Source organism: Elephas maximus, chromosome 23 (genome assembly GCF_024166365.1).
Source record: "Elephas maximus indicus isolate mEleMax1 chromosome 23, mEleMax1 primary haplotype, whole genome shotgun sequence".
NCBI classification, from domain to species: Eukaryota; Metazoa; Chordata; class Mammalia; order Proboscidea; family Elephantidae; genus Elephas; species Elephas maximus.
This window is the reverse complement of record NC_064841.1, coordinates 19,072,415-19,099,740: the sequence shown is the minus strand read 5'-3', so window position 1 is coordinate 19,099,740 and position 27,326 is coordinate 19,072,415. Positions and strand designations below refer to the sequence as shown.

The following is a 27,326-nucleotide window of genomic DNA, read 5'->3' as shown; positions in this document are numbered from 1 at the left end:
AACTAGAAAATTTAAAATTACATGTGTCTTGAGTGTGTGTGTAAGGGGCTGGATGGAGGGAGGATGGCGCAGGAGGCCAAGTGTCATGGTAGGAAGGAATAGCAGCATGGGGGCAGGGGAGGTTCCTGGACTCAGTGGGGTGAGAGCGAGGGCTCATGCAAGGAACAATATAAATAATTTAGGGTAATGGGGAAGAGGGGAGAAGACCAGTAGTAACAAGTACATTTTTTTTTTTCTCTCACTGTGTCAGGCACTGTTCTAAATGTTTTATACATGTTAACTCATTGAATCCTCTCAGCCCCATGAGGTAGTTACTATTGTCATCCTTTCCATTTTACAGATGAAGGAACTAGGCACAGAGAGGGAAGGTGATTTGCCTGAGGGCACATAGCCAAGGAATAGTAGTCAAATCAGGATTTGAATCCAGGAGGTGTGGTTCCAGAGCCTCAGTGTTGAACTGTACTATATAGTCCCCCTCTGGCTCTGGGCTGAGAAGTGAGCACTTTGTGGGGAATGGGCATCCCTATAGGTTCTGGACAGAGAAAAGTCCAGTGGGAGGAGGTGGGAAGACTAATCTAGGGGTGGGGTGTTTGGGGTTGACCCAAGAGAGCAACTGGTGGCAGTGGGGGTAGGGGAAGGAGAGAGGCTGATGCTTCCCTGAACCTGCTTGGTCCAGGTCTTCTGCCCACCATGTTCCACTCTCTCCACTCAGCCTGTGTGCCCTAGCCATTGGACATCCTTTCCAGTTCTCAAGTTCTTGTGCTCCGTCCAGCCACAGGGCCTTTGCCTGTGCTGTTCCCTTTGCCTCGAATGTTCTTATCCCCATTGGCCCATTTACCACCGTCCCTTCCTTTACAGAGTATCTCCACCATCACTTTCCAATCTTCATACCTAAGTCAAATCTCCCCATTACAGGCTGACATGGCACCTAGTACCTTCCCGCCATAGTATTTCTTATAGTTATAATGTTACATGTATTTATACAACTATTTTATTTTTGTCTAATCCCTAAGGGAAGAAACTGCATGTATTTTTGTTCACTTTACATACTCAACACCTAGCGTAATGCCTGACCTATAATTGCTACCAATAAACGTCTACTGAATGAATGAATGAACAAAGTTTCTTGCAAGATGGGTGTTATACCCATTTTACAGATGAAGACATTGTCACTCAGAAAGTTTAAAAAGCTTTCCCAGTGGGTAGAACTGAAATTTCAGCAGAGCCGATGCATTTCAAAGCCACTGCTTCTCAGTGGGAACACAAAGAGGTGTTGATCCCCCCAGGATGTACATCCAGACCAAAGGCTCATGAGAAGGCCCACAAAGCATGTGTCGACTCTTTACCCCAGCTCTTATTGGGACTTGCTTGTATCTGACAACCTGCACCTTCCTCCCAATGAGGTGCTCACCCTCTGCCCAGGCCCCTCACACCCACTAGGGTTTTGCAACAACTCTTTCTTAAGCCACCAACCTGGGAGGGGTGGGGGGTTGCTAAGCATTTGACACAGATAAGCCCTTATCCATGGGACCATGCTCCAGTTCTCTAAGCTAAACCCTCATGTCCCCGTTTTCTAGAGGAACCATTTCCAGTATTCCTGTGCTTACTGCAGTCATTCCTTCCTTCCACCCTCATTAATTCCATCAGTAAACTAATTATCGAGTGGCTATTGTCAAGTTGTTTTTATTGTCAAGCTTTCAGGACCTTCATTTGTTAATGTGGCACAACTCAAAATGAGAAGAAACAGCTGCAGATATCCATTAATAATCAGAACATAGAATGTACAAAGTATGAACCTAGGAAAATTGGAAGTCGTCAGATGAAATGGAATGCAAAAGCATCAATATCTTAGGCATTAGTGAGCTGAAATGGACTGGCATTGGCCGTTTTGAATTGGACAATCGTGGTCTACTATTCCAGGAATGACAATGTGAAGAGGAATGGCGTTGCATGCATTGTCAAAAAGAACATTTCAAGATCTATCCTGAAATACAGCACTGTCAGTGATAGGATAATATCCATACGCCTACAAGGAAGACCAGTTAATGTGACTGTTATTCAAATTTACACACCAACTACTAAGGCCAAACATGAATAAATTAAAGATTTTTACCAACTTCTGAAGTCTGAAATTGATCGAACTTGCAATCAGGATGCATTGTTAATTACTGGTGATTGGAATTTGAAAGCTGAAAACAGAAAAGAAGGATCTGTAGTTGGGAAATATGGCCTTGGTGATAGACACAATGCCAGAGATTGCATGATGGAACTTTGTAAGACCAATGACTTCTTCGCTGCAAATATCTTTTTTCAACAGCATAAATGGTGACTATACACGTGGACTTTGCCAGATGGAATACACAGGAATCAAATTGACTACATCTGTGGAAAAAGACGATGGAAAAGCTCAATATCATCAGTCGGAACAAGGCCAGGGGTTGACTGTGGAACAGATTATCAATTGTTCATATGCAAGTTCAGGTAGAAACTGAAGAAAATTAGAACAAGTCAGTGAAAACCAAAGTACGACCTTGAGTATATCCCACCTGAATTTAGAAACCATCTCAAGAATAGATTTGACGCATCGAACACTAATGAATGAAGACTCCATGAGTTGTGGAAGGACATCATACATGAAGAAAGCAAGAGGTCATTAAAAAGACAGGAAAGAAAGAAAAAAACAAAATGGATGTCAGAAGAGACTCTGAAACTTGCTCTTGAATGTAGAGTAACTAAAGCAAAAAGAAGAAACGATGAAGTAAAAGAACTGAACGAAGATTTCAAAGGGCAGCTCGAGAAGACAAAGTAAAGTGTTATAATGACATGTGCAAAGAGCTGGAGATAGAAAACCAAAAGGGAAAAACACGCTCAACATTTCTTAAGCTAAAAGAACTGAAGAAAAACTTCAAGCCTTGAGTTGCAATATTGAAGGATCCTACTGGGAAAACATTAAATGACACGGGAAGCATCAAAAGAAGATGAAAGGAATATACAGAATCATTATACCAAAAAGAACTAGTTGACGTTCAGCCATTTCAGGAGGCAGCATATGATCAGGAACCAATGACACTGATGGAAGAAGTTCAAGTTGCACTGAAGCCAATGGCGGGAAAAAAAAAAAGAAAAAGGCTACAGGAATTGATGAGGTATCAACTGAGATGTTTCAACAAATGGATGTAGCACAGGAAGTGCTCACTCATCTATGCCAAGAAACTTGGAAGACAGCTAGCTACCTGGCCAACTGACTAGAAGAGATCCATATTTATGCCTGTTCCCAAGAAAGGTGATCCAACTGAATGCAGAAATTATCAAACAATATCATTAATATCACACGCAAGTAAAATTTTGCTGAAGATCATTCAAAAATGGCTGCAGCAGTATATTGACAGGGAGCTGCCAGAAATTCAAGCCGGATTTAGAAGAGCATGTGGAACTAGGGGTATCATTGCTGATGTCAGGTGGATCCTGGCTGAAAGCAGAGAATACCAGAAGGATGTTTACCTGTGTTTTGTTGAGCATGCAAAGGCATCTGTGTGGATTATAACGAATTATGGATAACATTATGAAGAATGGGAATTCAAAAACAACTCTGCTCATGAGGAATCTGTACATGGATCAAGAGGCAGTCGATAGAACAGAACAAGGGGATACTGATTGGTTTAAAATCAGGAAAGGTGTGTGTCAGGGCTGTATTCTTTCCCCATACCTACTCAATCTGTATGCTGAGCAAATAATCCGAGAAGCTGGACTCTATGAAGAAGAACAGGGCATCAAGATTGGAGAAAGGTGCATTAGCAACCTGCATTATGCAGGTGATACAACCTGCAACCTGGCTTGCTGAAAGTGAAGAGAACTCGAAACACTTATTGATAAAGATCAAAGACCAGAGCCTTCAGTATGGATTATACCTCAACATAAAGAAAACAAAAATCCTCACGACCGGACCAATGAGCAACATCAGGATAAATGGAGAAAAGATTGAAGTTGCCAAGGATTTCATTTTTCTTGGATCCACAATCAACACCCATGGAAGCAGCAGTCAAGAAATCAAAAGACGCATTGCATCGGGCAAATCTGCTGCAAAAGACCAATTTAAAATTAAGTATTGAAAAGCAAAGATGTCACCTTGAAGACTAAGGTGCATCTGATCCAAGGCATGGTGTTTCCAATCACCTCATATGCATGCAAAGGCTGGAAAATGAGTAAGGAAGATGGGAGAAAAATCGACACCTTTGAACTGTGGTATTGGTGAAGAATATTGACTATACTGTGGACTGCCAAAAGAACAAACAAATCTGTCTTGGAAGAAGTACAGCCAGAACGCTCCTTAGAAGCAAGGATGGCAAGACTACGTCTCATATTCTTTGGACATGTTATCAGGAGGGATCAGTCCCTGAGAAGGACATCATACTTTCTAAAGTAGAGTCAGTGAAAAAGAGGACAGTCCTCAATGAGATGGATTGACACTGTGGCTGCAACAATGGGCTCAAGCATAACAATGGTTGTGAGGAAGGTGCAGGGCCAGGCTGTGTCTCGTTCTGTTGTATATTGGGTTGCTATGAACCAGAACTGACTCGACGGCACCTAACAATAACAATGCTATATCCCTTGGAGTCCTGCTGGTATGGTGGTTAGAGCTTGGTTGCTACCCAAAAGGTCAGCAGTTCGAATCTACCAGCTGTTCCTTGGAAACCCTATGGAGTAGTTCTACTCCGTCCGACAGGGTCGCCGTGAATTCGGAATCAACTTGACAGCAATGGGTTCGTTTTTTTGTTTTTGTTTTTTAATATCCCTTGGTGGAGCAATGGTTAAGCGCTCGGCTGCTAACCAAAAGGTTGGCGGTTCAAACCCTCCCAGCACTCCATGGGAGAAAGACCTGACAATCTGCTCCCATAAAGATTACAGCCTAAAAAACTCTATGGGGCAGCTCTGCTCTGTCCCATGGGTCACTATGAGTTGAAATCAACTCAATGTCCCTTAACAACAACCTTCTGTCTCTTATACTGTACCCGGAGCAGCTCACAGTCTTTTACAGGAGGGAGTAGAACCCACAGGACGAGACTCTAACCATCTCAACCTCATCCTGAAGCGACTTCCTTTTCAAGGCAATTCCTGTTTCAAGGCAAGCAATCTGCCTGGGCTTTGTGCAGCTGATTGTGCTCAGGGAAGGAACAGGAGCTTTTCATTGGAGGAGAGATAGTCCCTTTCCTAATTGTCAAATTGAAGACATGTGCTTCCTGGCCTGTTAAAATATTAAACTGTCTGTACATGGGCGCTTACAACCTACAACAAGCAGGCTGTGCCACAGCCCTTCCAGATCTGTGCCCCAGGGCCCTGACAGATGTCAGCCAGTTCAGGAAATGCAGGCACGTCCTGGAAGCCAAAAACTGGGAGGAAAAAGAAAGCTTGGGGAGCTTAAGGGAGGCTTTTTTTTCTTTTGGGGGGGGGGCGGGTTGGCAAGAGGAGCCCTGGTGGCACAATGATTAAAGCACTGGACTGCTAACTGAAAAGCCAGCAGTTCTAAACTACCAGCAGCACCTTGGGAGAAAGATGTGGCAGTCTGCTTCTGTAGAGATTTACAGCCTTGGAAGCCCTATGGAGTTACTATGACACAGAATCAACTAGATGGCAGTGGGTTTGGTTTTTTGGTAAAAGGAGCCCTAATGTTCAAGAGGGGTGGGGTTAATGTGGGGGGCAGTTGAAGGTTGGGGGGGAAGGAGCTATGGCATATGCTGGAAGGTGACCAAAATCTCTGTTTTATTCATTGTTCCATTCCCAGTGCCCAGAAGGTATCTGGGGCACAGTAGTTACTCCATAAATACGTGTTGAATGAATTGAATGAATTTAAAAGCATGTGTTTTCTAAAATTTTCTTTCGTTGTTCCAGGTGATGTTCATAGATGCCTAGCAAGAAAATAATAAACAAGGGCAAAAAATTTGGTAAATTAGCCTACTTTTTTTTTTTTGTCCCCGGCGGTAGCACATTAAATTCCCCGAAGCAATGATTCTAGCATTTTGGCTGCATTAGAGCTACCTGGCAGGCTTAATGAAATGCAGACACCCCCAGAGTTGCTGATTCAGCAGATCTGGGGCAGGGCCTGGGAATTCACATTTCTGACAATTCCCCAGGTGACCTTGAAGCTGCTGGTTCAGGGGACATACTGATCCTAGGAGGCCTGCTGAAAGAAACCTCCTTAACTGTGCCAAGTGAAGACTTTTCTAAAACCTCATTGACCCTGGGCACCTTTGTTCATGGTACATCTTGCAGAAGAGTGCTTTATAGAACACCAGTTGAAAAACGCCCGGAAGGTTCTGAGGAGAACATTTCCCAAAGTGATGGCTGACAAGGGTTCTCGTCTGCCCTGGTGGTTCTGTTCCCTCTTCCCCACTGCTTTGGGGACAGAGTCCCCACTGCATTTAGAGCTGATTTTCTGCCAAACCACTGGCTCCCACTTCAATACCACCAACCTATCTCTGTAGAGCTTTGCCCTTGAGCCCAGGCTGGGGAAGGGGAGAAGCTTTGAACTGAGTAAGAGATTGAACTGGACTTTCTAATATATGCAAGTGAGCCCATTCATTAAGACCTGAAGGTGACTGGAAAAGTCAAATGGTCTGCCCCAGTGACATCGGGGAAGGGAGATCTGATGGACACTGTTTGCAGGCAATGGTGAGAAGGAATAAGCCAGCTGGTCCAATAAGCCATGACAGGGCCCATTCACAGCATGGCGCCAGGCCCATCATCAGTGCATAGTAAAGGTGTGCTGTCTCTCCCTATGATGAGTTTGGATCCTGGATGCTAACAGTTGTTGATGTACATGCTCCAAGCACAAATTGCAAGGACAGTTTTTCAGGATGGTTTTGGGGATTCGTCCAAACGTTGTCTTACCAGTTTGCAGAGGGGTAGTCCCTTTGACGAGGCCATCTTTCATGTTTCCTGCCCCCTGCGCTCCGCCGCCCTAAGTCAGCAATTACCTTTTGACACAACGCCCAGCAGGTGCTTTCTGAGCTGTCATAATTACCTTCCACTGAAAACTTCTCCCTGCCAGTTTGGAACCACAGGCGACCTCCTGGGAAGATCTCAAACAGAATTACAAATAAGAGTGGCATCTTTGCTTTGGCATGAGGCTGGTGTTGGTGCTGACCAAAACCTCATCTTCTAATGTTCCCAAACAGTGGCCTGAGGCCAAGCAGCCTTGCACGTCTGCAGCGAGAGGCTGATTTGCCTGGTTTCAATCCAATCGGATAAAATAGCACTACTCCATTTCATAAAATGAAGTTCAGCTTTGGCCTCCCCATCAAATACATTCAGTGGAGCAGGGGTTTATGTAGCTCTATGTGTCTGACTTTAACACTAGTGATAAGGCTGTTGAAATAATGGCTTCGGTGGTACAAATGGTTTATGCTCTCGGCTGCTAACTGAAAGGTTGGAGGAGTGAGTCCTCTCAGAAGCACTTTGGAAGAAAAGCCTGGTAATCTACTTCTAAAAAAAACAGCTATCGAAAACCCTATGGAGCACAGTTCTACACGCATGGGTTGCTATGAGTCGGAGTCAACTCCATCCAACTGGTTCTAGAATGCAAGGCACTAAAATAAAGTGACGCCCTCCTTAGCAGGGTACCTGTTGTCTCCAGAGTCTAGTCTCGCTGCGTTCAGCCACCTCGCCTCCTGCTGCACACATCTTTCAGGACGTTTGTTGGACCTATCATCCATATTATCCATAAACACTATCAAATTTTCCATTTTGCTATAATCTGATCAGTCTCCCAATTCGTTACTTCTATTTTCAGCTTGCTCATCTAAGTTGAACCTGTTCATTGATTTATTTTTATTTTAATGACTTTTTTTTCCTGGAATTTTTATTGAGCTCCTTTTCAGATCTGCCTCCCACCCCCGGCCCCCCCATTCTCTTTCCAATTGCTCCGTTTTCTGTGGTTCCTGGAATATGAGTTTAACCATTTGTCACCTGCTTTGTCTCACACTCCTGGTTTTGTCCTTTGTTATTCTGCGCTCAGCTCTGAGAGGAATTTTCCCGCTCCTGCCCTAGCTTGTGGGTACATCTCTATGCAGTCGGTCTGAGTTTATCTTTTCTAAGGGTCCTCAAGATTTCATGGACACATTTTTAAGTTCGTTTCTGAGCTCGGGATTCCCACACCATGTGAGCTGTATTCATTTGGATCTGGTATACCTGTGCAGAACAGGCATGGAGGTCCATCTTCTCGGAGGTGACTCTTTCCACCCTTTGCCCAGAGTGGCTGCCTAGCTTCCACCCTGCATCCCTAGGTCGATGCCAGCAGTCATCCCAGGACCCAGTGCTCAGACAGCCCCTTGGAAGCTGCAGGCTTCATGAAGACATCCTAGCTGGAGTTTTCTTAGTGCAGAGGGCCTGGGTCTCCATTCCTCTCTCCTCAAGGGCATTGAAACCACCACTGATAGGGTGGGTCACAGCTCCTCAACAGCCGTTCAGTTTCACCCCCTAGTCACAGCTTTAGTTTCTTTGTTTTTTGATACCTGAGGAGTTCCTCTCTAGCTTTCTTATTTTTCGATTCTTTTGTTGTTCTGTTGTATTTTATCCAACAACTTAATGTATTTGGAACAGAAAAATGGCCCCCATATCTGCTCAGGCTGGGCTAAGCACTGTATATGATTATCTGAATCTATACAACAGCCCAATGATGTGGATCCTATTGTTAACCTCACATAACAAATGAGGCAACCCCAGATTAACCAGTACTGGCTGCCATTGGGTTTTTTTGTAGTTGCCATTGAGTTGATTCTGACTCATGGCAACCCCACATGGGTCAGAGTAGAACTGTGCTTCATAGGGTTTTCAATGGCTGATTGTTCAAAAGTGGATTGACACAGTGGCTGCAACAATGAGCTCAAGCATAACAACAATTGTAAGGATGGCTCAGGACCGGGCAGTGTTTCGTTCTGTTGTGCATTGGGTCGCTATGAATCGGAACCAACTCGACGGCACCTAACAACAACTAACAACAGATCAGCAGGCTTTTCTTCTCAGTCAGAGGACTCGAACTGACAAACTTTCAGTTAGCAGCTGAACACATTAATGGTTTGTACCACCCAGGGACTCCAGCCGAGGATTAGAAAAGTTTAATACGTTTTCCAAAGTCCAGAACGTGAGTCTCCAGAAATTTATAGAGCAGATGTGATACCCAACCCATTAGCCCACAGACTTGGCCTACATTGACTCCCTCCCACCCCACCTGTTGCTGCCCTGCCCAGCTCATTCTGTGGCTGCCTCCAGCCCCAGGGCAGCTGGTCACTAGCAGGCTGTTCACTCCATCTGTCACACGCACCAAAGCTCTCTTACCATTTCCCCGCTACAGATGGTCCTCTCTGTCTCCTCAAGTCCTTTCTGCTTTGCACCAGCCTGTTCCAGACACACTTTCTCAGTCAGTTTGCCCTCCCCCCATCTCTTTCCCCACCTAGTATATACCGTAAGTTCTGAGTAGGAGTGAGGCAGGAGAAGTGAGAATGGATAAGAGAAAAGCATCATCAGAACTCAGCCATAAACTAACAACCCAAACTAAACCAAACCCACTGCCGTCAAGCTGATTCAGACTCATAGTGACCCTGTAGAACAGAGTAGAACTGTCCCATAGTTTCTAAGGAGTGCCTGGTGGGCTCAAACTGCTGACCTTTTGGTTAGCAGCAGCTCTTAATCACTGCGCCACTAGGGTTTCCATAAACTAACAGGAGGGAGGGAAATAGTGGTAATTCAAAAACAATGCCCAGTGCTCTGGCTTAGATAACAAGAGCAGATGATGGAGCATTTGCTGAGGCAGAGAGGACAGGAGTAGGAGCAAGTTAGGGTACAGATGGGGGTGCTGAGCTCATGTTGGACATGGTGAGTTTGAAGTGCCTGTAGAACATCCAAGTGGGGTCATTCAGGAGACAATGTGACATGGAAGTCACCACTCAGGTGATAAGTCTCTGCTGGAGATCCACACAGGGCAGTAAGTGTGATGCTGAGCCACTGGCTGTGTGTGAGATGGAAAGACGGTGGGTCCAACATGAACGAGGCCTGCAGCTCACGCCCAATAGGATTGTAAGCTCCTTGAGGCAAGAAACCACATCGTTTCTTTTATCATATAAAAGTGCTCAGGACAGATCTGGCACTCCTATTTCATAGGGTGGCAGCGAGGATTAAATGGTGTGAGGAATATGAAAAGCAGCTTCAAAATTTGAAAAGCATGGTCCCAAGATTGATTGTTGTTATGACTACCATCCCCCTCCTTCTGTCCAGAAACTTCTAGACCTCCGGTTGCCCACAAAATAAAAGCCATCCAACTCCTCAATCCTCCATTCCAAATCTGTTCTTGCAGTCTCATCTCTCATTCCTCACCTTTCCCAAACACAACCTGACCCTTCCAAGCTCTGTGTCTTTGCTGCTTCCCAACCTCCCAGTGCCCCCTGCCACAGGGTGAATGTGGCACCCCACACATCTGTGATGGGCAGGAGTCACAGTCTGGGATAGGCCTTTTTGTCTCTTCCCCAATTGGACTTAAAGATCCATAAAGACAGATGCTTTCTTATATCCACAAAGTAGGATATGCAGATATTAATAAATATCTGCAGGAATGAATGAATGAATGAAAGATTCTCTATATGCCCCAAACTTAGTACCTTCTTTGTCAATAGAAAAGACAAGATGAATGAATAAAGGAATGAGGGGTTGCTGCTCCATTTGCCTGGAATTTAGTCCTCACCATTTATTCCTAATGAAAGATTAACAGTCTTTCAATACGAAAAAACCAAACCCGTTGCCATTAAGTCCATTCTGACTCATAGTGACCCTATAGGACAGAATAGAACTACCCCATAGGGCTTCCAAGGTTGTAATCTTTACAGAAGCAGACTTGCCACATCTTTCTCCCACACAGTGCTGGGTAGATTCGAGCAGCTGAGCACTTAACCATTGTGCTCCCAGAGATCCTTAACAGCCCTTCAATATCCAACCTAAAAGCCACCTCCTCCCAGCCAGAAGTAATCGCTCCAGTCTCTGAGTTCTCCCAGTGCTTTGTACCTGGTCTATGACACTCAACTCAATTCTCATTACATTTGAGCCTTTTGTGCACTTGATAGTCCACCAGACTGAAAGTCTTGACAGGAAAGGATGCAACTTGTAAGGGCTGCATCTCTTCAAGCCCCTAGCACTGCCTGCCACACAGTAGTTGGTAGGTAAACATATCTTACATTGAATAGTCACGTTCAAAAATACCTGATTTACTGGTATTTTTGAAATGGCATTTGGATGAGTATGTCAGCAGCCTACATAGAGAAGTTCTCACCTGATCTCCTACTGTCAGGAGAGCCTTCTCTGGCCCTGGAGCACCAGCCTACTCCTAACTCAGACCTCCTTGGCTTTGTCCCTGCTGCCTTTTCTCAGCATTTGCCCTGGGTCTTTGGTCTCTATTCTCTCACCAACTGAACGGCAGCCACAACTGCCCACCTAGAGAACACATCTTCAGGTTTTCAGAGAGCCAAGTGTGTCTGGTCTCACTAAGGCCTTGGGCATCTTCTCACGCTTGGTGCCCATGGGTTCACCATGATTCACGAACAGCTCAGGAATGAAAGTTCTTTTCTCCCCCTAGGAAAGGTCACTTTGCATAATTTCCTTCTTCCTTTGACATATTTATTTTTCCTGCCCCTGGTTTGATCATTTTTCAATTACAGTGTGTCCCTGCAGCTCTAACAGAGGGTTAATGTGGGTCTCTTCATGACCATAGATCCACGTCTGTGAAGCCATAATTAGGCATTTCCTTTAGCTGTGGTCATAGATTATATAGTGCAGGAAGTCTACAGGCATAAGCCTGAGTATGAGGGGAAAACCTGTTTGGATGCCCATTGGGAAGGTAACTGGGGAAGTTCCCAATCATTCCCACCTCTGAGTCTTAGCTCCGGCTGTTTCCCATTCCCAGAATGTCCTCCCTATCTATCTTGGAGAGTTTAAATCTTACTATCTTTTGCGACCCATACTAAAATGAGATAAAAATGTATCCCCTTTCAAATTGCCAGGAGTTCGCATTCTTAATACTCAATGAGGTGAGGGTGTGGTCTGTGAGCACTCTCGCACTCTGCTGGTAGGAGTGTAAAGAGACAATTTCTTGCAGAAAAAAAATAAATTGACAATATGTATCAAGAGCTTTAAAGATATCCTTACTCTTTGACCAGTGATTCCATTCTGAGGAATATTTCCTAAGGATATAATCAGAAACAGCCAAACACTGATGCACAAAAATATTCATTACAGCATCATTTCTAGTAGCTGGTACATAGTAAATGGCTGATAATGAGGGGTTTTTTTAGTGGTTTAGTTAAGTATATTATCCCCACCACTGTAAAAATGGTGTGAGCGAGGCATCTGACCTCCTCTAACTTCACGAGGGGGAGGGAGAAACAAAATAAACAGCCCAAGGCTGACTCCTATGAGGCAGTGGTCAGACATGCCTCCTCTCTCCGCCATTTTTACCAATTCTGACACCAACTCTTCCTCCCACAGCACTGTCTACTTCCCTACTGGGTTTGATGGTTCATTGCAATGGCCCTGCAGATCTCACAGACAATACTCACGATTATGGGGTTTATTAGGGAAGTAACAGGTTACAATTCAGGTTCAAGAATGCTCAAGATACAATTCTTCCATCAGGACAGTCTCTTTTCAGCTGTGCCCACAGGCACGCCTCTCACTGGCCCTCGCCTCCGCCCTGCTCAGGCAAGTATTACAAAGTTCCTTTAGCTCTGCCAATAACTGCCCTGACTTACTCTGCCAGTAAGCCTTGGCCAGACAGCGCTCAGCTCTAGCTCTGTGACTCAGCAAACCTAGCTTCACCAAGTACCCAGAGGACCCTACTTCTCCAGCAAGCCTCCTTCGCAGAGGCACTCAGCTTTCTCGCTCCATGGGCTAGGAAGCCCAGCATGCTGCCTCTTCCTGGTCTCTTCTGCCAACATTTCTCTGCCACTGCTTCTTACCGTCTTCAGTGTTACAGCTCTCTCTCTCTCTCTCCATCTCTCTCTGTCTCTTGCTCTGTGTCTCCTGGTTCCAGGAGCTTCTCAGTGCAGGGATCCTGGGTTCAAAGGACACACTCTGCTCCTTGCTGGTGGTGAGATTCTCTCTTCCCACTGCTAGGATGGCTCATTTTAAGCCTAGCAGATGGCAAAACTGACCAATTCCCTTGGTGGGCCACAATTACCTCACTTGCACAGTCCCACCCAATTGCTGTGTGCGACTCACTAAAACCATGGCCAGAAGGCCCACATTAAGTAATTCATTGTACCGCAACCACCTTCTGTCCATCTGTCATATTGTGATGGCTTGCATAGTGCAGTTATGCTGGAAGCTATGCCACTGGTAATTCACATACCAGCAGGGTCACCCATGGTAGACAGGTTTCAGCGGAGCTTCCAGACTAAGGCAGGGTAAGAAGAAAAGACCTGCTGATCTACTTCCGAAAATTAGCCAATGAAAACCTTATGGATCACAACAGAATGCTGCCTGACTCGCTACCTTTGGACATGTCATCAGGAGGGATCATTTGCTGGAGGGAGACATTGTTTGGTGAAGTAGAGGGCCAGGGAAGGCAAGGCAGAACCTCGGTGAGATGGATTGATACAAGAGTCACAACAATGGAGTCAAACATGCCATCAATTGTGAGGATGACGCAGGACTGAGCGATATTTCATTCTGTTGTATATAAGGTCACCATGAGTCGAGGTCTACTTGACTGCAGCTCTCAGCATCGTCATCAAATGTATTATAGTACACCCATATTATGCAGCCTTTTAAAATGAAGTTTGAGAGGCATTTTAATGTTCATGTTAAGTGAAACATGCAAACTTTCAAATTGTGTTTACAGTGTGATCCAAATAGACCTTTTCCAACTGTTGTCTCACAGGATGTTCATAGGGATGCTATAAATAGGAAAGTTCCATTTTCCAGCAAGGTTGGAAAGTTGTCACATACACTTTGAAGCTTCTCAGAGCCTTGGATGTGCTAATGAGAACAGGAAACCCCCAAGAAGAAGACTCAACAGAGTCATTGTTTCAGTGTGGAGCATCACAGGGGCAGCTGTTCAACTCTGCACACTTGAGAAAAAGCTGGGGGGGAGTACCTAAGAAAATACTGCAATATTGAGAGAGGTTATTGTTGCCGTTGGATTATAGAATTATTTGGCTGCTTCTTATAGGGTCTCTATGAGTCGGAATCGACTCGACAGCACTAGGATTAGAATTTTTTTTTTTGTCCTACAAAAATGCAATGTTGTTGTTGTTGCTAGTTGCCATCGAGTCGAGTCTTACTCATTGTGACCCTGCATGTGCGGAGTAGAACTGTGCTCCATGGGGTTTTCAAGGTTGTGATCTTTTGAAAGCTAACTGCCAGGCCTTTCTTCCGAGGCACCTCTGGGTGGGTTTGAGCTGCCAACTTTTCAACTAGTAGTCGAGCACTTAAACATTTGTGCCACCCAGGCACCTCATAAATGCAGTTGTTGTTGTTGTGTGCCGTCAAGTCGGTTCCAACTCATAGCAACCCTATGTACAACAGAATGAAACATTTCCTGGTCCTGCACCATCCTCACAATTGTTGTTATCCTTGAGCCAATTGTTGCAGCCACTGTGTCAATCCATCTTATTGAGAATCTTCCTCTGTTTTTGCTGACCCTCTACTTTACCAAGCATGATGTCCTTCCCCAGGGACTGGTCTCTCCTGATGACATGTCCAAAGTATGTGAGATGAAGTCTTGCCATCCTTGCTTCTAAGCAGCATTCTGGCTGTACTTCTTCCAAGACAGATTTGTTCATTCTTTTGGCAGTCCGTGGTATTTTCAATATTCTTTGCCAACGCCGTAATTCAAAGACATCAGTTCTTCTTTGGGCTTCTTTATTCATTGTCCAGCTTTTGAATGCATATGAGAAGATTGAAAACATCATGGCTTGGATCAGGCACATCTTAGTCCTTAAAGTGACATCTTTGCTTTTTAACACTTCAAAGAGGTCTTTTGCAGCAGATTTGCCCAATGTAATGCGTCATTTGATTTATCGACTGTTGCTTCCGTAGGCGTTGGTTGTGAATCCAAGTAAAATGAAACCCTTGACAGCTTCAATCTTTTCTCTGTTTATCATGATGTTGCTTGTTGGTCCAGTTGTGAGGATTTTTGTTTTCTTTATGTTAGTTGTAATCCATACTGAAGGCTGTAGTCTTTGGTCTTCATCAATAAGTGCTTCAAGTCCTCTTCACTTTCAGAATGCAGTTAGTGTTATGAAAAAAAGGAGCCAAAGGGTCACTGTCCATCCTCCTGGAGCAGACTAGGAATGCTATAAGGTAGCATCCACAGAAGCAACATGCCAGGCACATCAGAGAGGAAGGCTGCTTTCAGGGTGGCGACTGAGAGCAGGACATTCCTGAGTGCTGTAGGTGTGGCTCTCAGTGCTCTGCCTACATTCTGTAGGACGTGGGCACGGTCAGGGTCATAGCACTGTCACCCTGACTCTGACTACCTACCCACCATCTCCCCTCCCCACCCTGGGCCTGGTCAAAGGTTTCAAGATGCCTCCAGAAACACCCCCAGGGTCTGTCTCGTGGACCATATCCCAGGATCCCTTTGCTTCCTGGCTATCCTTAATGGCAAACCCAAAGTCCAGCGAGTACTAGGCCTCCTTGGATTGGGCATTTCATTCAGATACCTTCCTTAGCTCCCTACTTTTCCATCTCCCTAGACTCAGTCTTCAGGTCTTCCTTTGTGCCATCCCTATACACCTGGGTCACCCCACTTCAGTCACAAGCCCAGCCCCAGAGCCCTGCACCCAGGTGGGTCCAGGAAGGGAGTGTGAACTGGTCAGTCCCTCTCACTGAGTGTAGCAGGACTTTGGCGTGATCTGCTTGGACCCTCCTGCTTACTTTCCAAGGTCCCCTAAAATATTTATCAGCCTTTATCAGACTAATGGGCTTCAAAAGGAGCAATTTTCCGAGACATGAGACAGGACAAAATAAAACGAACATTAAGGAAAAAATTATTATTCCAAAATGAAAGGAGAAAGATCATTTAGCATCCCTGTTAGTGTTATCTATTCATGAGAAACAGAACATTTAATCCAGAGTGGGGGGGGGAGGCGGGAGGGCTTTGATGCCCTTGCCTTGGGGTCACCTTCATGCTAACTCATCTGTCTTCCCTGCCACAGATAGCAGGGATGATGGAGACAAGAGGATGCAAATGAGAGACACTTTAGAGGTGGACACCACAGGGTGCAGAGAGATTAGAGGGGGAGGAGGGAATGTGAGGGAGAGAGAATCCAGTGTGACTCCCAGATACTTGCTTAGGGGATTGGAGGGGTGGTGGCTCCATTCCCCAGTCTTGCCACCTTTTATACTTCCTGTCTCCTTTGCATGCCAGGTTTGGTTCCTGTTTTGAATCATGCTTTATAGGTTTAGTCCCTGAGGTCAGGAATTCTGAGTCCACCTAGCCCTCCAACATCTCTACCAATCCATAAGGTTTGCCTTTGGTTCCCAGCCCTAAGACCAGACATCTGGGGTGCAAAAGGTTGTGAGAGGACTTGTGTGTTATAGTGGTCCACACAGAGTCCGGGCCCATGGAAGTCATGTATGACCCTTCTCTACCTCCGCAGGTATGGGGGGAAGGGCAGAGCTGAGATCTGCTGAGAAGGCTACCTCCTCAGGGTTCACTTTGCTTGAGTTGAAGAGGCCATGATTTTATACCAGCTTCGCTGGCAACCCTTAAAATATAGACAAAAGAACGGGAGGTTCCTATTCTTCTGCATCTCTTTCTTCTTTTTCCTATGCTCGTTGCCTTCTCTTTTACCACTTCTGTGGTGCAGTGGTTAAGAGCTTGGATGCTAACCAAAAGGTGGGCAGTTCGAATCCAGCAGCCGCACCTTGGAAATCCTATGGAGCAGTTGTACTCTGTCCTATAGGGCCAGTATGAGTAGGAATCAACTCAACAGCAACGCATTTGGTTTTTCGGTTGGTTTAACTCCTGATCCCCTCCTTTTGCATTTCCTTCTTTCCCCTTCCTTTCCTCCTCTCCTCCTTCTCATCTTCATTCCTACTTTCAATCTAGCAAATTTGTTTTTTTTTACAGCTCCATCTATCCCCAAACTTAGAAAAATATTTTCAACTTAATGCTTTTCTCAACCAAAGAAGTAAGCGAAGTTCCATACAAAGCAAATTTAAGCTGACACCCCACCTACTCACTAAGAGCTTGTCAGCCAAGCCAAGTTGGTAATTATGTGACCGAGATCACCTGGCCAGAATCAAATATATGCCCCATGATTGGATCCTCAGGTGTTCTTCTTCCCCATGGTTTACCCCATCATATTCCATGATGGAACATCTCTAATCTCAGTTTGTGTCAACCATTACATTCATTGAGTTCTTTGCGGGAAAAACTGTTGACCCGAAATGTCTTTTCTTCCTCTTAAAATTAAAATGCAAGTCTGTTTGATTTTGCATCACACATTCAATTTTGAATGTTTCTTCTCTTTTCATTAGATTTGTGACAAGGAGTGGCATTACTATGTCATCAATGTGGAGTTTCCAGTGGTAACCTTATACATGGATGGAGCAACATATGAACCGTACCTGGTGACCAACGATTGGCCCATTCATCCATCTCACATAGCCATGCAACTGACAGTCGGTGCTTGTTGGCAAGGTAAGACCGTCAAGGACAGGGGACCTAACTCAAGCCCTTCTCCCTGACCTGTCCGTGTACATTCCATGAAAGATACTTAGAAAAATGAAAAGCATGTGGTGTGACAACTACTCTTCCTTGCTTAAAAAGTAGAGTATCTGGATGGTGCAAATGGTTAACGTGCTCAGCTGCTAACCAAAAGGTTGGAGGTTCTGATCCACCAGAGTCTTCTCAGAAGAAAGGCCTAGCAATCTACATCTGAAATATTAGCCACTGAAAACCTTATAGAGCACCGTTCTACTGTGATACGCCAGGGGTCTCCATGAGCTGGAGCTGACTTGACAGCAACTGCTACCAATAAAGTAGGACTTATAAAAAAATTTATTAGTCCAGACACTAAACCTGTGCAATGATAAAGCGCTTGACCTGAGACCAGACTTTTAGATCAACATGAGCAGTTTCATGGTTGTCTCTGAGTTACTAATGCCTTTCATTTTTCTGGAACCTTATTCTGTTCCAAACTGGAGATATATAGAGAAAAAGCTGAACATAGACTCTTATATCAAAATTCCCAGTTGGCTCTGTTGAGCTCCACTTTGGTCAGGAGCCAAGGTTTTCCCTCCATGTTTCCCACACAGGCTGTCGAAGGCCCCAGCCCACCCTTCCGTTCAGGGGACTCACAAATGCCCAGGACTGTGGGGGGCAGGTTGTGCATAGTCCGTGAGTCCATGGAGGCCACTCTCAAGGTCAGCTCAGCTCTGCCCTTCCCATGGTCTCTAAGGACTGAGCTTCTGTGTTACATCCCCACATCCCCACTTGAAGGTCTCTGCTCCCTCCTCCCTTCCTCTGTCGTAGTCTCTTTTACAATCCCTCAAACCCAGGCTGATCTCCTCTTTGGACACAGGAACAGTGGCTCTCCAAGCTTGTATGTAACCTTTCTGTCTCTCTTCCAAGTCTTTGTTTCTGCTACCTTAAGGGCTGGGGATGCTTTAAAGAGCAGATGGGGAGGAAAATGTTCCCCAAAAAAGCAGATTAGTACTTTGAGATATAAACCAACCTCATCTTGATGGATTCTATGAAAGCTACTAGAATTTGTGACTTTGACCATTCGGCGTGCGGAATTCAGGGGGAGGTGGTCTGCAGTATAAGAATATGCCTTCAGAGAGCTAGCTAACCCAGGAGTGAACTAGGCCAAACACCAGCTGCTCTGGGTTCGGACAAATAGTGAGTCCTGTGCATGAGAAAATGGAAAAAAGTGCATATAGTGCAGCCCTGGGAGCACTACAGATAAAACCCAGGGAGGAAATAAAGCATGAACAAGTCAGGGAAGAGAATGTGTTTTTTAGCTGAGGTCACTTACTTGACATCTGACATGTGTCATGTGATAGTAAAAAGTTCATTAAACATTTTCATAGAACTTGGTGATGAGAGCTCCGTCAGTATCTCGGGCTTCCCCAGGGTAACAGGAAAGGGTGACCATGTCATCTGGCAAGAGTCCATGAAACTAACTAGTATAGCAGTGCACTGATTGAGAGGTTGCGCAGGAATCATTAACAGCTGAACACAGCTGTGCTAAAAGTAATGGCTCTCTAGTGTGGCTTGATGCTTCAGCCAGACACCACAGCTAGCCTGTGGCTGTTATGATAGAACATAGCCTGCATAATGACTGTCTTGGTCTCCTAGTGTTGCTGTAACAGAAGTACCACAAGTAGGTGGCTTTAAAGAACAGAAATTTATTTTCTCACAGTTGAGGAGGCTAGAAGTCCAAAATCAGGGAGAGGTCCTTCTTTGTCTCTTTCAACTTCTAGTAGCCAGCAGTCCTTGGTGTTCCTGGGCTGGTAGGTTCATCTGCCTCTCTCTGTCTTCCCTCTGTGTCTGCTTGCTTGTTTCTGTGCTTAATCTGCTCTTTTTAGATCTCAAAAACAATTAGGTTTAAAACAGACCCTACATTGATGTGGTCTCATTTACATAACAAAGAAACCCCTGTTTGTAAATGGGATTACATATGCAGGTATAGGGGTTTGGATTCCAACACATTTTTTTTTAAGCTTTAAGTGAAAGTTTATAAGTCAGTCTCTCATACAAAAATTTATATACACCTTGAAAAAAAATTTTTTTTTTATATACTCCTAGTTGCTCTCCCCCAATGAGACAGCATGCTCCCTCTCTCCACCCTGTATTCCCCATGTCCATTCAGCCAGCTTCTGTCCCCCTTTGCCCTTTCATCTCCCCTCCAGACAGGAGCTGCCCACATAGTCTCATGTGTCTACTTGAGCCAAGAAGCTCAGTCCTCACCAGTATCATTTTCTATCTTATAGTCCAGTCCTATCCCTGTCTGAAGAGTTAGGTTTGGGAATGGTTCCAGTCTTAGGCTAACAGAAGGTCTGGGGGCTGTGACCTCCGGAGTCCTTCTAGTCTCAGTCAATTAAGTCTGGTCTTCTTAAGAGAATTTGAGGTCTGCATCCAACTGCTGTCCTGCGCCATCTGGGATTCCCTGTTGTGTTCCCTGGCAGGGCAGTCATCAGTTGTAGCCAGGCACCGTCTAGTTCTTCTGGTCTCAGGCTGATGTAGTCTCTGATTTATGTGGCCCTTTCTGTCTCTTGGGCTCATAATTACCTTGTCTTTGGTGTTCATTCTCCTTTGCTCCAGGTGGGTTGGGTTGAAGCCAATTGATGCATCTTAGATGGCCACTTGCTAGCATTTAAGACTCCAGATGTCACTCACCAATGTGAGATGCACAATGGTTTCTTAATAGATTTTATTATGCTAATTGACCTAGATGTCCCCTGAAACCATGGTCCCCAGACCCCTGCCCCTGCTACTCTGATCTTCGAAGTGTTCGGTTTATTCAGGAAATTTCTTTGCTTTTGGTTTAGTCCAGTTGTGCTGACCTCTCCTGTGTTGTGTGCTGTCTTTCCCTTCACCTAAAATAGTTCTTGTCTACTAATTAGTGAATACCCCTCTCCCTCCCTCCCTCCCCACCCTGGTAACCATCAAAGAATATTTTCTTCTATGTTTAAACTATTTCTTGAGTTCTTATAATAGTGGTCTCATACAATGTTTGTCCTTTTGCAGCTGACTAATTTCACTCAGCATAATGCCTTCCAGATTCCTCCATGTTATGAAATGTTTCACAGATTCATCATTGTTCTTTATCGATGTGTGTGTGATTATACCATAATTTATTTATCCATTCATCCATTGATGGGCACCTTGGTTGCTTCCATCTTTTTGCTATTGTAAACAGTGCTGCAGTGAACATAGATGTGCATATATATATATATATATATGTTCGTGTAAAGGCTCTTATTTCTCTAGGATATATTCCGAGGAGTGAGATTGCTGGATCGTATGGTAGTTCTATTTCTAGCTTTTTAAGGAAGCACCAAATCGATTTCCAAAGTGGTTGTTCCATTTTACATTTCCCCCCAGCAGTGTATAAGAGTTCTAGTCTCTCCACAACCTCTCCAACATTTATTATTTTGTGTTTTTTGGATTAATGCCAGCCTTGACAAACCCTATTTCTAAATGGGATTGCATACACAGGTATAGGGGTCAGGATTCCAACACGTATTTTTGAGGGACACAATTCAATCTATAACAATGTCCATGTTGTTATTGTAAGTTGCCCTAGAGTCAATTCCAACTCATGGTGACCCTATGTGTTACAGAGTAGAGTTGCTTCATAGAATTTTCTTAGCCGTAATTTTAATGGAATGCCAGCCTTTTCTCCCACAGTACTACTGGGTGGCTTCAAACTGCCAACCTGTAGGTTAGCAGTTGAGTGCAAACCATTTCTACCACCTAAGGACCTAACAATGTCCATAAGATGGCCCTAGTCATGTCCTCATTATGAACGTTACCGTGATTGTTCCTTTGAGGCCCTCAGAGACCACATCTGGATCCTTATTATCTCAGTCTACAACTGCAGCCTGCCCCCATCTCTACAATGCCAGCTACAACCACTGCTTCCCCAGTTACATGCCTACTGGGCAGGGAATTCATCCCACCAAAATAAAAATTGATTTTATAAAGAATTAAGATGATCTCTTCAGATCTGTCGGAATAGGCTAAGGTGTGCTGCAGTAATAAACTAGCTCCAATCCTTAGTCACTTAAAACAAATCACTGAGGGCTCTGCCCTGGTTTGTCCCCACTCTGGGATCTAAGCAGACAGAGCAGCCACATTGCTGGGTACTGAGGAAGAAGAAAGAGAAAGCATGGAGAATTGTGCACAAGCTCTTCAAGTTCCACCCAGAACTGATGCCACTAATTTTATTCACATTTTCCTAGCCAAAGCAAATCAAATGGCCACACTTAAGTCCAACAAGCCAGGGATGTGAAGCCTACAGTGATGTCTAGAAGAAGAACTAAAGACATTTTGATGTATAACACTGATGAACACCAGTGTGCCCAACAGGTCATCACCTAGCCCTTCCCTAATTGAGACAACTCAAAAGTTCCATCTGGTACTGGCTCCAAGCTCAAAGTCCAGCTCTCTGGGTGATTCCCCATGACCTGTGATCTCTTCTTCAGGGTGAGATGCTCAGGCTCTACATCCAGCCCAGATGTGCTCCACTTGACCTGGAGACTGATACGTTAATAGAGTTACTTGCCACCACAACCACCATTCCCGTCAACACACACACACGCTACACAACAGTGGAACCAGGAAGAATAACCACACAAACACTTCCACTAAGCAGCAGAAGAATGAGAGAAATATAGCTGTCATTGGTCCACAGCAATTCTGAAATCCCTTCCGGCAGATGTTGTAAAGGTCACTAGAGGGCAAGTGTTTGTTGTGGCCTTTGGCTCCATTCTGGGAGGTGTTTCCTTCCCCAGTATTCTCCTTGGCCACATCTGAAGGCAGCATTGTTGCTCCATAAATAGCAGCTCTAATATTATATAAATGATTATAATTTATTTTAAAGCTATTTCACAAAAACACTTTCCAAATGTTAAACAAAAGTATAAATATATATTTACTCTAAATGAATGTGGTGGTCATTAAGGCATTCACAGAATATTTCTGGCTCTCATTCCAGGTATATGCTAGGACTGCTCTTTTCTACACCCTTGGAGTTAGATGTGGCCATGTGACTTGCATTGGCCAATGAAATGTGAGTGGAAGTACCATACGTCACTTCCTGGTTAAAGCTTTAAGATCCAGTGTTACAATAGGGCCCTTCATATATGTGGGAGTGTTTACAGTCCTGTAAGAAAGTGTCATTAGGCCCAATTTATAGATAAGGAAGCTAAGGCTCTGAGAGGTAAAATAGCTTACCTAACGTCACCCAGCTCAATCTGCCCCACCCCACACTTCCAAAATCTACACTCTTTTCACTGGCTCACTGCCCTGTGTTGTTGGTTGATCATTTTTTGATGTAATTATATGTTTGGGGAAATGCAGGAGCTGATGCATATTAATACAAATGCTAAAAATCCTTTACCCCTGGAGATACTTGAAAGCTCTGTGATTAAAAAAAATTAGGAGCTCTGATTTCCTCCTGCCATATACCTCCTGTGACCCTCCATAAAACAATGAAAGAAAGTTTAGGCACTGGAGTCAGAAAATTTTAAATATGAGTTGAATTCCAGCTCTGCCACTTACTAGGCGTGTGGACCCAACAGGATGCTTAACTTTTCTGAGCTTCTTCTTCTTTTTTTTTAATCTATAAAATAATAGCAATACCTACTTCATAAGGTTATTATAAGCATTAGGTGCTGCGCCCATGGAATGTGCTTGGCATGTTCCTGTTGAACGGATGTGTAAGGTATAAAACATCCACTGGTTCTCTCCTCTACCCCCTTCTCTGTTCCTTTCACCTAAGCCCAACACTGCAGACAATCTGCAAGACCTTGGCACACTCTGGCGTCTGTGATTCCAGGTTTCCCATGGTTCTCATGGCTCCCACATTTCCCATGGCTCTTTGCATGTACTGACTTTTCTCCTTCCCCCCATGGCTAACCCTTGCACACAGACTCTGCCCTTGAAGATCCACCCATGAGACAAAAAGAAGGTCAGTGAAGCTGGAGAATAGTCAGGAGACATGTATTGGAAGATGGAACTAAAGAAGTAGGCAGGAACCTTGTCATGCAGAGAATTTTTGGCCATGGTGAAGATTTGAGTATTTTCCATAAGAGGAAAGACAACTCATTGGCAACTTTTCTGCAAAGGAGAAAATTCTTAAAACTGGGCTTTGTAGGGTGCCTAAGAGTTCACTAAGAAGGTAAAGGATGCAATATTATACTATATGGCAGAGACAATTAACATAAAAGGCTGTGCTCAAGATGTGCCCAAGGTCCCTTATCACTGGAAGGTACATGGACCAGAATGAGTAGAGAAGAGGCTGGAGAAAGGAGTTGAGACCAGACCATAGGACACATATTCCTTGTTAAGAAGCTTGGACTCCCATAAATACTTATATCCTCCTTGGATCCAGGTCTTTTGCCTTGAATGGAGACATCAAAAGATCTTCCAATAGGCCATGGCACTGTGAAATTAATGGCCTGTAATACATCCCTTATCTCTGTATGTCCCTAAATCTTCTGGGGGGAAAAAAAAATGTCATCCAGTCGATTCTGACTCCTAGTAACCCTATAGGACAGAGTTGAACTGCCCCATAGGGTTTCTAAGGAGTGGCTGGCAGATTCAAACTTCCAGCCTTTTGGTTAGCAGCCATAGCACTTAACCGCTGTGGCACCAGGGCTCCAAACCTTCTGAAATCCATATATCTCTGTATTATTAGCCCTCTGTGTGTACCTCAAATTGCCTCTGGGCTGGAAATTGTGGGGAGCTTCTCAGGTGCTTTTGAGGTTGACAAAGAAACCGATTTCCATTTGTGAAATTTCCAACTGGGGTGAAACGATGGGAATAAAAAATGATTTGCTAGCAGCTGCTTATTGGGCTCTCCCAGGAATTGACTCCAGCCCTGTCACTGGGCAGTGTTCTGCAGCCCCAGTTACCCTAGCGTGTCCTGTTAGCCAAATTGAAAGCTGAAGTAATCAGTGGTATTTCATTTTTGTTAGTATTTTTTCCAGTCATTTAAAAAAAAAAAATTGAGACTTCATTTACACGTAAGAATAGTTGCTAGTAAGGCCTAGAGCAAGCAGTGTATCTTAATTGTAGGGAAAGACTTTGCAGTCAGGATGGGCCTCGCATCACAAGAGTTCTGCTTCCTCTGTATGGACCACAGACACTACCTTCCATCATTTGTGTATTTGGGAGTATCACAATACTCTCAGGATGGAATCTGACCTTCTCACATGGCGGCAACTCAGTCTGTGCTGACTGACTCAGAAACTGCTGCCTTTAGACAAACACCAGGTTCCTTGGAGTCCCTGGGTAATGCCAGTGGTGAACGAGCTCAGCTGCTGACCAAAAGATTGGAGGTTCAAGTCTATCTAAAGGCTCCTCAGAAGGCAGGTCTGGCAATCTACTTCCCCAAAATCAGCCATTGAGGACACTATGGATCACGGTTCTACTCTGACACACACGAGGTCACCATAAGTCAGAGTCGACCTGACAGCAACCAATGGTGGTGGTGTCTCTCTATCGGTCATGACATGGAAGAAGATGATTTAAATGACTGTGTCAATTCTTTCTTTTCCTTAGATTTCCTACTTATGTTATTCCTGAGAATAAAAATCCAAGTTCTATTCATAAATAATAAAAATTATACACTCACAACTGCTTCACCAGCCCTCTGAACTGGGCCCAGCCACTCAGGAACAGTAACCCAGCTGTCCATGGAAATGAGTCAGGAAGGCTGCAGATCGCTCCAGACTGGTGCCTTGGGGAGCTCCTGGGGTTTCAGGAAGATGCCCCAGTGGCTGCTGTAGGGGTCTCTGTGCTGGTGGGTTGTTGTTAGATGCCAGTGAGTCCGTTCCAACCCATAGCGACCCTATGTACAACAGAACAAAACACTGCCCAGTCCTGTGCCATCCTCACAATGTTTGAGCCCATTGTTGCAGGGGACTCTAGCAGGTGGGAATCCAGAGCACCTGCCCACCGACACTACAGTCAGAGCAGTTCTATTTTACCTGTTTTGCGTTAGGCACCTGGGCAGTCATTCTTTTGATGAAATGGCTAATCTTGTTTGAAGAAACACAGTTCTAGTCGCTCACTCAAGAAGCCACCACCCTGCCCCTTGCTCAGTCCTCATCTGTTCTTGGTGGATCTCTTCACTGGGTTCCCTCCATGAGACTTTTCCCCCAGAGTTACCTTATCCCTCTACTGCAGTGTTCTCAACCTTGGCATTCCTCCAGTGTCCAGTTCTCCTACTTCTGACTGTGATGTCCCCTGGCCTTGGATAAGGAGCACTTCTACCCTGGCTTCTGGTCTTGCTGAGTCCTATCCTCTGCTTAACAAATAAGCCAGCAAGAGATGGAAAAGAGGATGGTTCTAAAAATCAGACCCTGTTAAATGACATACAGAATCCGTACTTGTGGCTTTTGGAAAGAGCAAAGGAAAGAAATAGTCAATAAAAAAGATAAAAGGGCAGAAATAACCCCTGAGAGTTACAGTAATCAAATAGTGTAGGATCTTCAGATATAGGGGATTATATATGCTCCTGTGATCCTCTGTATATTTTCAGGTCATTTTTCTGTCAGATACTAACATTAGTGCAGAGACTTGGAGTACAACCCTTCACTTAATAAGCTTTGTCTAATTTAGTGCAAATTTCACTTAATAAAGTCTGTGTTGAAATTATTCTGCATCCCCAGGGTCTCTGCCAGTGGCAGAAAGAGGTACTACACTAGCAGAAAGTAGTCTGCCTGACTTCCAAATGGTGTTTCCCAAGGGGGGCTTCATGAAGCTCCAGTCCCACAGGATGCCCCTCCACCAGGATTCCAAGGTCAAGTTTGAAAAAAAATGCTACATCAACCATCCCCATACCACCACGCTGGAGAGTCACAATGCACATTAGCTTATGAAAGGCCCTCAAAAGGCCACCAGTAAAGAACCCCGTTTGACTTTACATACCTATATTCCCCAAACTTACTTCACCTCTCTTCGTGAAATAGTGTCCCCAGAGCCCTTTTTGGGAAACGTCCTGTTGGAGTTATTAACACAGGTCTCCATCCCCTACTAGGTCGTGAGTTCGTACAGGACAAGGACTGTCTGCCCTCACAGATTCTCCTCTCCTTCCCTTCCTTCTCTTTTAGGGCTAGAAAACCAAAACCAAACCAGTTGGTGCTGAGTTATTTCCAACCCGTGACGACCCCATGTGCACAGTAGAACTGTGCTCCTTAGGGTTTTCAATGGCTGATTTTTTGGAAGTAAATGGCCATGCCTTCTTTCTGAGGTGCCTCTGGGTGGGTTTGAACTACCAACCTTGCAGTTAGCAGCCAAGCCCTTAACCATTTGCACCACCTATGGGAGCTCCTAAAGAAGGTAGATAATTAAGGTTTGTTGAATTGCATCTCATTTTTGAGGTTGTTTTGACAAAGGTATGTGGCTCATGGTCTGACATATATGGAGGGGTGACTAACAGGGTGTCTCTTAGCACTGTCTGTCTTATAAAATAAAGGACAGATTGCTCTAGGCCCTGGAGTCAATTTGACGTGGGGATGTATTGGTTTAATTACGACCCAGATGAAATTGCTTTAAAATTCAATGATTCATGTCTGGAAGCACAGTATAACTGAGTGATGCT

General features: G+C 44.6%; 1 protein-coding gene across 1 annotated transcript in view; it reads left to right on the top strand.

The window, feature by feature from the left end:
- The window catches only part of CLSTN2 (calsyntenin 2), a 712,394-nt gene that overhangs the window by 645,833 nt on the left and 39,235 nt on the right, over positions 1 to 27,326 (top strand). The window contains exon 9 of the mRNA XM_049867339.1: positions 17,524 to 17,686. Coding sequence (XP_049723296.1) covers positions 17,524 to 17,686 — 163 coding nt within the window. The remainder of the gene's footprint in view (positions 1 to 17,523; positions 17,687 to 27,326) is intronic.